Consider the following 12,500-nt stretch of genomic DNA (forward strand, 5'->3'; position numbering starts at 1 on the left):
AGGGTTTTCCTGTGAGGCCCGAGTCCGGACGTTTGGTCCGGTGGTTTTCCATTCCATGTCCGGCACTTTGATGCCAATATTTGAGGGGTTCGCTTTAATTTATTTTTTATTATATATTTTTACCTAACTGATTCTTGGGTTTCAAAAACACTGGAAACTGCTTTTCTGAATATAATATAAGGTTTCTTCAGACAACGATGCAGGCAGCTTTAACGTTTATAAGACAATACTTAACATGTTCCCTCGCTTTTACTAACCGGCTACTATTTATCTTTAAGTAAGAAGTCAAGCTCACATATCTGGTGTTGCTTTTTGTTTTACAAGAGCCAGGGTAGATGATGTGTAAACGTGGCTACTTTTCAAGTCTTTTGAAGTCAGCTTCCGAAGCCGGAGATTCTAGTTTCGCACACAAAACTAAACGTGGCCTGCGCTATTTACAAATTGAATACCACTGAACTTTTGATGACAGCAATTCGTATCAACACCACTTCATTAACGCCTCTGGTGTTAGCACGCAGACCGCGAGATTGCAAAATGATGTACTTTAACGAAACCCGGAAGGAAAAATCACGCTGTGAATTCCTAAGCGGCTCTAAGCTTGTCATGAACCAATGCAAGTCGTTGTAGACGCCACTCAGAAAATAATGATGTCGATCTCAGATCACCAGCATAATTTGCTGAAGATTTCTTGTTCTGAACCATATGTAATGGTCTTGAATAAATCTATACATTCTTGTTTCGTTGTCGAGAGAGTGACAGTATCCGTCCTGACCGGAATGACAAATGTACTAGATTGCAGCTTAAATTTTCAGCGAAAACTAATTGCGTGTTTGTCAATTGAAATGCATCCCTTTCGATTTATTTCTCGCAGTTCCTGAATACGACCTTGGTGTATTTTATACACCAGAAAGAGAAGAGCACCAGCGACCAAAGAGAGCTCTAACAAGTGATGCCCTCCATGAAGAAAAGCTTTATAAATTAAACGCTTTTGAAGAGGAGGTGCCCCTCCAACTTTCACTGAATAGAAAACTCATGTCACCCGACCTAAAGGTTGAAGTCATGCGTAGTGATGGATCGATGGAGTATCATCCCATTCCCAGAAACACTTTCTACCTTGGAAAGCTTGCAAATGACCCAGATTCTATGGTAGCAGTGAGCGATGACGGAGGGCTGGTGAGAAAATCATGGTCACGTGGTCACTTTTGCCGCTCGCGTTTCACGTAAAACGTGATGTTAAATCTCTCTAATATCATCTCAGAGACCGTGGAAGGGAGGGGAGGGGGTTGGTAAAGCGACAGCCCATGCCAATCATTAGGGAGTTTAAGCAAAGGCGACGGGTACGGCTACGGTAACACCAGAAAGCAAGAATATGATTGGTTAATTAAAAAGGAAAAATACATGTGCTGCACGTGCAACACGAATTTCCGTGCATTACTCGCAAAAACGTGAGCATATAACAATGAAAAAGTTATTTTCAGTTTTGATTTTAAAATTAACCGTTCGTACCCATCCAGTTACAGGATAGTTCGCTTGTATTGTACAATGTGAATAAGATGGAATAATGGCGAAATACTTGCGATTGCGGTAAGTTATATATTGGACTGACGCTTTCGTTGCCGTAGCCTTCGTCTTTGCTTAAACTTCCTACTGTCAATTGGAGGTCAACGGCTCCAGATGACAAGTAATTCCCGACAAATACATAAACTATATCCGCTAACAAATGTTTGTCTCGCCTAGAATTTTTTGGCCTACCGCTCTTAAAATGGTCTCAACAGGCCATGCATCTCCTTCACTAAGTAAATGAGTTGCAGAAAACCGTTTATTTGACAGATGGAAAATAGCCGTTAGCTGTTTGTGATAATCTTACGAACAGGTTGCATGTAATTCTCCTCTAAAAATACGCAAACCCTAACAATTTTTTTTCCAGCATGGTGTTATACAACGCTCCCAGGACACCCTGTACGTCCAGCCACTGCCCACCCATCTCGAAGAACACGTTCAGAACAAGGGAACGGACGGGTCAAGGTCACACGTTGTTGTCAAAAGATCAATGAAAATATCAGCTCCTTCGGACGAAACAAAACATGGTAGCTTCATTAACTCCAAAGGTAAAATGATGTTAGTAAGATAATTGTAGTCGAGATCGAGTGCCGAGCTCAATTCCCATGCTTTTAATTACCATGACGTGTAATAATGTAGAAACAATTTGCATATAATATATAGCAGTTGGGAGCCCATGTGAAATGATTTCGTTGCACTAAATGGGCTTAAAAAAAAAGAATTTCGCTCACTGTAGCCTTGACCTACCAGTTTTTATTTACATTGTTTATAACTTTTTGCTTGGCTTTGCTTTCTTTTCCCAGTAAAAAGAAGTTCAAGCTTACCAAATAAAATTCTGGAGGTTGCGTTAGTGACAGATGAAATCACGTCAAAGAGATATTCCCAACAATGAACATCTCGACGGCCTTGCTCGTACTTGGCAATGTTGTAAGAAAACTACTCTTTTCCTCCGTATTCTTCTTGCCTCTCTCTCTCTACGTAGATTGCAAGTTGTCTCAGTTGAAAATACACGCATTTTGAGTCCCTGAATAGTTGAAAAATCCTTGAACCTTTCTTTATTCCTATATAATCTTTCGCGCTGTCACTAGGGGTATTGGGTACCAACTTTGCTGGAGTTATAATTAACAGGATGTCTAAGCAGTTATTAACAGCGCCTTCCACCTTTGCAACCCGGGCTCCACCCTGGTCTAGGCCATGAGGTCGTATGTGGGGTGAATTTCAACCGATCTCAATCTGACTCCGACGCTTTTTCTCCGACTACTCCGGTTTTCCTGGCTTGGCAAAATCGACTCTCAGTCATCTACACCCGGTTGCAGACTGATATCCTCGATCGGAATAACTTCTCGTATCTTTCCCTTAGTTTCATTGAATTGAATGAATAGAGTTCCTGGATTATTTTAAGAATCCAATTTCCCTTACCATTTATGGGCCAAAATTGAACATAGTTAATTTGAGTACATGGAGTTCTTGATTTTGTTGTTGCTTACCAACTATGTTAGGTTAAGGAATTTTTAATTCCTGAAAAATGCAAAGTGAAACTAAGAGGTAATTGAATTGTTCAAACGTACCAATTATGGACTACAAATCATATGTTTGGTATCCATGCAGTTTCTTTTTTTATTGCAGGTTGCTGGCGTATTCGAAGATCCTAGTATCGGAGACATAAGGGTTTCATATGTCGTAAAGCATATTGTCGTTTTGAATTCAACGATGGTGAGGAGATGAACATTCTGTTTTCCTATATTGCTTGTAAACGTGTGGATTATCCTTCACCATGCTGGGTTTATAGCAAGGGGCGAAGCTTTATTATACATGCGATTTTCCCGCCCAAGCTAGCGAAACTTGAGTATACGTGAAATTGTCGCGCCCACAATTTTGGTTCCTTTTGCAATTACGAATTGGCTGCTATGGCTAGCTTTAGCTGACCTTATTTAGACTTGAAAGAATGGAAGATGATACGCTAGTTGCTTGGTAACGCGTGAAACGATAACTGAAAATGCCGAGCATCCGACAGGTGTTACAGCGGCCGTCTGTACAAATCCTGAGTAGGACTCTCATTTTTTAGTTGCTCTTTCGCCCGTTGCCAAGCAACGAACCTATTATCCTTCTCACTGGCGCATTACAGTATTAATCATTCGTAGTTGCGTTTGATGATCATTTGTGGAAAGCCTTTTGGGGGTCTCCTAGGCGTTTTGGGGAACAAAGCAACACTGCTAATTTGAACTTGGGAACGTGGGAACGTAGACAAAATATCTTATGGAATAAGGCAACATAAGCTATTTTCCCCCTGGGAAGCACGCCCTGTTGCAAAACTATAAACTAACAGCAATGGAGATTGCAATGTTAACTTATCACACAGGAACTCATACTAATGCTGCTTTGAAATTTGTTAGACTTACAATATCTTCTGATAATGAATTCCAATCTCTTATCCAATTACCTTAACCTACTGAATATCTACTTTTTTGGTAGCTTGGGATGTATGACGGAAATTTCTTAGATAAATTCAAGTCTTGGGCATCGAATAACATTCCTGCGGGAACTGTGGATGTCACTTCGTATATATCCAGGTAAGTTTGAAATTACATGCAGCGCAAAGACGACCTTGGCGGCACCGGGGAAACTTTTTTGTTTTGTTTAGTCAACAATTAGTTAATTATGTTATTTACCAATCTCGTATCCAGAGACTTCCGTTTCTTTTGGTCACGTTTTTGACTCCTTTGTTTCGTCTAAAGAAAAGGAGGGCTCTGGGACGAGAATAAATGAAATATTTGTTTTATTTTTTGTTCTCAAATGTTTCCACATTGTATGTGTTTCATTGTTTCATGGACTTGTATATTAAATATAGCGACCGTCCTAAGAGACGAGCAAACAATAAAGGCAGCCCGGTTACGAGGCACGACGCAACGCATCCAACTTTTTTTGTATTTCTTTAACAATGGGAGAAATTATCATCAGTCTTCGCCTAAAGACATGAAATAAGTGCCAGTATGTTGTTGTACAGGTTCCTTATTATTATTATTATTATTATTATATTATTATTATATTATTATTATTATTATTTTCTTTTTATGATCCCATTATAGCCTCATTGGAGCTGGCGGTAAGTTTTGTTCTGTTTTGAGTGTACATATTGAAGCTTCTAACTCGCACTGTAGCAGTGAAAAGGACAAATAAAGCGTAAAACCTTGAGTTTAGTCAAGAAGCAGATTCTCGTAAACATTATATCACATCAGCCTATCGAAATATAACTTTTTCATGGGCTTGAAGTATTTTATCAAAGTTATTTTTCCAGTGCAGGTTGTTACACCCCAGAAGAAGAAGGGGACAATCTCCTCATAATATTACGCTATGTATTTCACAATACCAGAAAGAGAGGAAGAGAAATGTCTAAGATTTTATGATTAAACAGGAATTGCAGAAGTCGGAAAACTGTGTGCAACAGCTAGCGGAGAATTTAACGTCAATCACGAATTAGGACTGCAGACTGCAGGGACAATTGCACACGAAACTGGGCACAAGTAAGTCGCCTTTTGATAAATATCCACAGAAACCAATTGACCAGTTTCGCATTCTCTATAATACACTTTTTTGCTTATACAATACAATACATACTTAAGTGGCCGCTCCCCATAGGGCCTTTTCAGGGCCAATGAAACACAACGAAACGACGGAAGAGAAAAACAACAATTGTCAATTGCTAAGAATCCCAACTGGCCGGGGGCAAGACAGTTGGCTATTTACAAGTGCAGCTGGGAAGTTGAACCAGGGAGTACCAGGATCAAATTCAACGACTGGTCAGAACGGGTCTTGACCCCGGGATCTCCGGATCTCAAGGCAAACGCCCTCGCCACTGGGCCACACTAACTCCTGCCCCTCCCCCCCCCCTCCTCAGAAAAAAAAAAGCATAAACCACTGTTTTCAGAAGCTCTTGGGCAACTGCATATTCCCAAGGGCATTTGAAAACAATGCTTTACGCAAAATTCGGGGGCAAACAAAGTGCATTATGGGGGATATGAAAATGGCCAATTCTGGTAAAGCTTACTGAAGCGTAAACAACAAGTGACTGTTGGGGGAAAATATTTGGAGATTTAAATTCTCGCTATTGGGATGTTTGCAAACGCTTAATCTTTATAATTGTTGCTTTCTGTCTTTCTGTCAGAGCGACATTAAACAATTTACGCCTCCTTTGTCAGTCTTTTGATGCAAAATTTCCCTTTCTTTTATAACTTGGCCCTTCTTCTTTTCTCGACAATTGTAATTTTTATGATCAGGAGCGCATGATTAGGAACTTGCCTCTCCTATACAAGCCCTATAAGTCCACCCTTGCTCGTATCTTGCTATTTCTAGAACGCCACGAATTCTTCGGCTCTGCACACACTGTTTAGAATGGCAATCAGAATAAAGTTATTGTGGAACAAAGACAAAAGTAGCAAAAACAATGTACGCAAATTGTGCAAATTGATGTAAATTGTTGTAAAAGTGAGTTTCTTGCTGAAGTATTAGTTCTAAAAATAGAAAGATACGCGCAAAGGTGGAGTCAAGGATATAATGCATTGGGAAACTCCTAGTCATGGGCTCCTGTTATGATTAATTGGTAAGAGGACTTCGTGTCGTCCAATTCGGTCTGTTATCATACTCGCTGTGCGGTCGTCAGATTTTGTAATCAGTCGTATGATTACAGACGAAATTTACTCCACTCAGTCCTACTACCATTAGTTATCAAATACCGGGCAAATTATTGAATTATATGATTGGCTTACACGGAAGACATTTTTTTCTTAATCGAGAGGGCACTTTTGATAACCAAGATGGCATCATTAGTTGATCCCAACTGGTTTAACAATTGCTTTTCCAGAGGAAGCGAAGTAATAAAGAGATTGCTCTACGATTAAATTGTTTGTTTGTCCACTTATAAAATTCATTTTAAGCTCCATTTCTGTTGTCACCAACGATTTACTGAATTGGACCTTAATCGAATGAAAGTCACCATGCAAGCAGAGCCTCTCTAAAACTCACCAGAGGGCGAAAAAGAGAGTCTGTAGAAAACGTCTCAAGTCTTTTAAGTCGCCGCAGCCCAGGTTTCTGGGCTAGTTACTCCAGTCAAACCGGCTTAGGCAACGCGCGCATCATATTTTTGACAAGGCGAAGGTCAAAATCGAGCCTACAGTATGAAAACCAACATGGCGTGTTGGAGTGCGATCGAGACTGTCTCCAAGAAACAGATTGCGCATATTCAATAAAGACTTGACATGATTTCTGCAGCGTCCTTTCTTTCTCGTAGATTTAAGAAAATCTCTGCTGGCAGGGTTAATGAAGGTCTGTTTGCTTTAATTTTAAGATTAAACTGTTCATTGAACCAATTGGTCAGTTAAGTTGATCGTAATCTGTCGCGGCACTGAACGGTCTCCCTTAAATAATTCTGCCCTTTATGTGATAAAGGTGTAATAGTAATATGCCTTCGTGCAATTAAAGATTAATTTCACTCTGTTGTGCACGAAGGCACATGCAATGACATAAACCAATCTTCTTACTGCCTCATCCTAAGAAATTCTTCGAAGTATATGGCAAAGCTTTTCACTTGGCCGAGAAGTGGTAAAAGGTATTTTTTTTGTAAGAAGCCGATGGGCAAGTGTTAATTAGAATATAGGGCAAAAAGGTACTTGCAAAGCAGATTCGTACGAAAAGGGAGCCTATGGGCCTTAGTGAGTTTTTATTAGCAGGGAAATAATTGCAAATTCTATTAAATGTTTTCACAGCTTTGGCCTCAATCATCGTCAGGCGTGTGGACAGTATATTATGAATCCGGTTTTGCCCAGTGGAGAAAATGCCATGAGATGGTCACCTTGCAGCCGACCCTTTATGCAGGAATTTCTTAGGTACTCTCAATCAATTGGTCCATGTAACCATCCATCAGTCTGTCAGTCAATCAATCAATCAATCAATCAATTAATCAATCAATCAGAGTTAGTTTCGAAAATAATTATCAACTATTCTGAGCTCTCCCGTTATAGAGCAGGATCGTGAAGGATTTCGATTTTTATTCCATTTGCGACTGGACCTAATTCCATTTTTATGAACAGTCCCCAACATTGAAGAGCATTGATGAAATTCTTAGTGACCAAAAGCCTTCGATAGAAATTGGTCCCGGAATCCCGGAATTTGTTACCATAATGCATTTGATGTTATTTTGTGTCAAGATAAGATTTTTTTAACATAAGGCATCTTTATTGAACATTTCTGCTCTTCCACTAACTATTACAATTGAAGTGCCGATCTCATTAGATTTAGCGTAGTTTCTAGAAAGCGTTCCGATTTGTAGTCAAATTAAATTGATGCGTACAACTTAAAAATCTTGAAAGAGACCGGCAGATTGATGGAAGTTTTCCAGGCACGTTCTCTATAAATTTGCTATCTTGTACTATAGGGAAGATCTCTGTTTACAAACATTGCTTTTGGTATTGAAATGTGCCAACCACGGAAACAAAGACCCTCTGTCTTGGCAGCCAATGAGGCGCTGATTGGTTCATTAATGAAAATAGGCGACGTCAAAAATATTCTCGCTATAGATAGCAGAGAAATTATCAAAATTTAAAATATCCTTTAAAATTGTCTGTCGAACAAAAATCATGTGGCTTCTCTTTCCGCCTTCAGGGCCTGTAAAGGTTTGCTTGTTCTCTAATTTTCTTATTGTTTTTATTTATTTTATTTATTTTGTTATTTTATTTTTATTTTGTTATTATTATTTTTTTCTGTACAGGAGCAGTCGTTCGTCTTGCCTTGACAACGAGCCAATGGGTTCTCTACCCAGACTCCCTCTTAGAGTGGACCCGTCACTTTTGCCTGGTGAATTGTGGGATGCCGATAAACAGTGCCAATCTCATTATAATGAACACTTTCGAGCAAATAAACCGGTAAGCGATGTTAACTATTGCTGTTTTTCCTCCAAGAGGCTCTTGCACGCACACCCAACTGTGTCCTAGTCAAAGAAATCACTGGATGTTGATCAACGTATGAATGGGTTTAACTCTGTAGCTGCCCACGGCAAACGTCGGACTAAAATTGCGTTTTCCCAAAAATTCAAGAAACTTGTTTGGTTTAAGCTTATTTCTTGTCTGGTGGTTTCAGATATCAAGTAACTTCTAAAACTTGAAGAGAAATATAAGCGAGTTAGAATAAGATAATTTGTCATATCCCTAAAAAAAAAAAAGAAAAACATGGCAGAAGCAGTCACTCGTGACATGGCTTTTTCCGATTGGTTAAAATTGGCGGCCCTTTGTTTGTTTCGCGCGCAAAGTACATATCAGTATCCATTTGTGACTGTGCTGGCGCAAGGTTGCAAAGTGATGGATCAACACTCTTATCTAATTCTCTCTTGCAGCAAGTTAATGCCCCAGGGTGTAGAGTGTGATTATGTTCTCTCCGACTGTGAAAAGCAGCTACTGTCGTTATGAAAAAAAACAAGGCGAAAAAAAAGGATTCACTTTACAGACCAAAGGAATGCTACCAAAATTGTCATAAAACGTCTATATTGCCGAATGACTCGACAGTGAAACAACAATAAAATAGTTTCCATTAGCCTAGAAACAGAGGAAGCAGATTAATTTTATGGGCAGTGTGAGCGTGTGTTGGGGAGGGGGTGGTTCTCGTTTCATGATAATAAGTAGTACAAATTGGAACTGTCGTCTATTGACAACTCCGTCGCTTCAAAACTTCTCAAATACTTGATCTTAACTACAAGCCTTTCAAAACTGCTTATGAATGCGAATATGTGAACAAGGGAATAACGTTCAAAAGAGCGTTTTAAAAGAAGCACAGCATCCTACTGCAACGAACTGATATAGTCATGTACTTGTTTTGGCGTTCCGCTCGAAGCTATGAGATATTCTTATTATTATTCTCTTCATTCTAGGTATATTGTGGCTTGCTTCATTGTACAAAAGATGGATATTCATACTTATCTAGAGGTGTTCCTGCGGCTGACGGCACATCCTGTGATGTCGCAAGTGTAAGTGTGGCCGTAAGATTGTTTTGATTTTTACAAGCGAGGCCGCTGTGAGCAAATTAAAGCCAGATGCGTAGACACATTAATTTGTTTCTTTTTTGGATACATTCTTTGTTTGTTGATTTATTGTCTTTTTATGACATACGACAGATTGAATAAAAGATAAGAAACAAAAGACCATTAAGTTAATCTGTAATACTATATACGCAACAGAATGTTCTGACTGCTCATGAGTGCAATAGAGGTTATAGAGTGTAACACGCATGTTACTATAGTTGCTGAGTATACAATAAATATAGCTTACTTCACAGAAAGTGCGACGTACCGATTCTGATTCACGATTTGAATACTTTGGAAAACGAAGTTCGAATGAGCTCAGCGAACGATTGATTTTTCCAAAGTATTGCAACGAGTGAATAAAAATCCGCACAAAGTAATTTCTTTATTATATATATGAGGAGAATTATACACCCACATGGCATCACTTACATTTTTCCCGATGCAATATATGACTGATATATGATCGATATATCAGTATCAGATCGATATATCAATATATGAGATCGATATATCAATATAAGACTGATATATGATCGAGCATAATAATAAAACAAATCCGATTTCCAGTCCAGCAACAAGAAGACAAAGAGCCTACATAAGTTTAAATATCACTTCCCATTCAGAATAACTAGAAAATACGTGAGAGAGTGAGAGAGTGAGAGAGTGAGAGAGTGAGAGAGTGAGAGAGTGAGAGAGAGAGACCCTGACAATGCACACTCCAAATAAATGTTTTCAAAGAAAATTTGCCCTGAGCGGGATTTGAACCCACGTCCCGCCGTTAGTAGTCGGGTGTGATAACCACTACACCACCTGGACAACGAGATATAGGTATAACAAATAACAAAGCAAATCGTAAGAACTTGCTGCTTCGAGCATTCCGTCCTAAACAAAAGACAGTATCTCGAGGCTCTGGAGAATAAATATAAGGATTTGTATGAGTTTACTCCCCAGAGCCTCGAGATGATGCTTTTTGTTTAAGACTGAATTTTAATATATCTCTGTCATGTTGGTAATGTCGCGCGATTCGAAGAGAAATTAAAAAAAACACGTTTGGGGAAAATGCTAAATACTAAAACCTCTCGTTGTATAAAAATGGAATAAACCCTGGTAGTTAAGTTTTAAAACACTCATTTAGATCGTCGTAGATGACTGTATATTAAGTGCTAATAATTCAAATATCTTCTGTTATTGTATTCTTTGCGGTGTTGTACTTGTACTATGATAGAGAAAGACTTGGGAGAAATAAGCAAGTCAACTCTACTGATGTTATTAGTCACCAGTTTGACTAATTTTTAGTCATTCTTTTCCTTCTCAGTGGTGCATTAAGGGACGGTGTGTTCCTACTGGCCGCGCACAGGTTCATGGAAGCTGGAGCGGCTGGTCCATAGCCTATAGTCCATGCTCGCATACTTGCGGAGGTGGAGTGCAGCATAGAGCAAGAACGTGTACCAACCCATCGTGAGTTTTGTGAGGTTTTATGGCAAAATTGGTCTCCGCAATTGAGTTATCCAGTTGTGAGGTCTTTCCGTGAGGATTGTGGGGGAGGGGGGTGAAAAATCCTTGTCACCTTTTTGCTTGTGATCCGTTGTTCCACAAATTACTTCTAAACTTGTTCTCAGGCTTCTTATTCCTAAAATGATTTGCCTTTGTGTTCTTCTGTTTTCCAGTTCAAATTATCCAGGTGCTCCTGTTCCAAAACCCGGGTTTCAAGACAATGCAAAAAGTGGCATAGGACAACGCTTCCGTGTTCTTGACATATTTTTTTTCTTTCATGAATAATGATATATCTTTCACTTCCTTTTGTTTTACTTCATTTTAAACTTTCTGCATCTTTGTTATTTCGGTTCAGTATTTTTTGTTTTTCCTGGTAGTCTAGGAAAGGAAAGGAACTTTATTTAAGTTATCTGGTCGTTCTAGCGCTGGAGCACTCATCGGGGACACTTAAAACTGCAATTAACAATTAGCGCAAATCAAGTCAAATGTTGGTTTTTGAGGAGAGGGGAAACCGGAGTACCCGGGGAAAACCTCTGTGACAAATCCTAATCTTTCCTCGATTAATTTGTCACCGAAGGGTAAACGGCATCGAGGTGATATATTTATCGTTATTTATTTTCAACAGGCCGAAGAATGGAGGAAACTATTGCCAAGGTTCGAACCTTGGTCATTGGAGAATGTGCAATTTTATGGTAAAATATCTCGGTAGTTTGCAGCTAACCTTATCACTAATCATTACATTTTGGTTTAATCGAAAACTAAGTAAACCAGCAATGTCTTTTTTTCTTCTGAAAAGAGCAAGGCTGATGTAATGGAATATATCTTAAGGTTTTACGTAATGTGAAAAGGAATGCATTTGAGACTGAGATACGAAACTGATTACAAAGCTACAATAGTTTAGTGATTCACTTTCTCTCGTTCAGAGTACGCCTCAGGTTGATGAGACAGGTGTCTTCTTTATTAAGCGATTTACAACCCAAGTTGTCCTATAATAGTGGTATCAGATAGTAATTTATAAGAGATGGAAGCAAGCTGCTGACATTATGACCGGGAACATGCGATATATAAGTTTACTTGTCACTTGTCACTTGTCACAGTGCTATCCTGATAGAGCAAAATTAATGATTGTGTTGGTCTTGTTTCCATAAAGCCTTGCATCAATGTGTCAGTTTCATATCGGCAGAAGAAGTGTTTAGAAAGAAGGGAGGATTTTAATCAATATTACCACGGACCAGGTAAGAGTTAAGCTATCATGTAGGATTTTTTTAATTGACCAAAGAAGATCAAAATTCCCATGTGTTTGGCGAACGGTTTTATTTACAGAACTCCTCGTTGCCTCGAGCTCGTTGTCTGTTTAACACATAGATTCCATGTTGTCGTG

General features: G+C 39.1%; 1 protein-coding gene and 1 long non-coding RNA gene across 3 annotated transcripts in view; both read left to right on the plus strand.

The window, feature by feature from the left end:
• Nucleotides 1–12,500, plus strand: part of LOC138028206 (uncharacterized) — a 390,617-nt gene that overhangs the window by 175,938 nt on the left and 202,179 nt on the right. The window lies entirely within an intron of this gene.
• LOC138029479 (A disintegrin and metalloproteinase with thrombospondin motifs 6-like) overlaps nt 1–12,500 on the plus strand; it is a 46,822-nt gene that overhangs the window by 1,629 nt on the left and 32,693 nt on the right. The window contains 14 exon segments of the mRNA XM_068877203.1: nt 872–1,173; nt 1,928–2,108; nt 2,364–2,449; nt 2,452–2,487; nt 3,187–3,273; nt 4,033–4,130; nt 4,647–4,663; nt 4,973–5,081; nt 7,320–7,439; nt 8,321–8,474; nt 9,473–9,568; nt 10,941–11,083; nt 11,745–11,811; nt 12,270–12,354. Coding sequence (XP_068733304.1) covers nt 872–1,173; nt 1,928–2,108; nt 2,364–2,449; nt 2,452–2,487; nt 3,187–3,273; nt 4,033–4,130; nt 4,647–4,663; nt 4,973–5,081; nt 7,320–7,439; nt 8,321–8,474; nt 9,473–9,568; nt 10,941–11,083; nt 11,745–11,811; nt 12,270–12,354 — 1,581 coding nt within the window.

This window comes from Montipora capricornis, chromosome 13 (genome assembly GCF_036669925.1).
Source record: "Montipora capricornis isolate CH-2021 chromosome 13, ASM3666992v2, whole genome shotgun sequence".
Classification (NCBI taxonomy): domain Eukaryota; kingdom Metazoa; phylum Cnidaria; class Anthozoa; order Scleractinia; family Acroporidae; genus Montipora; species Montipora capricornis.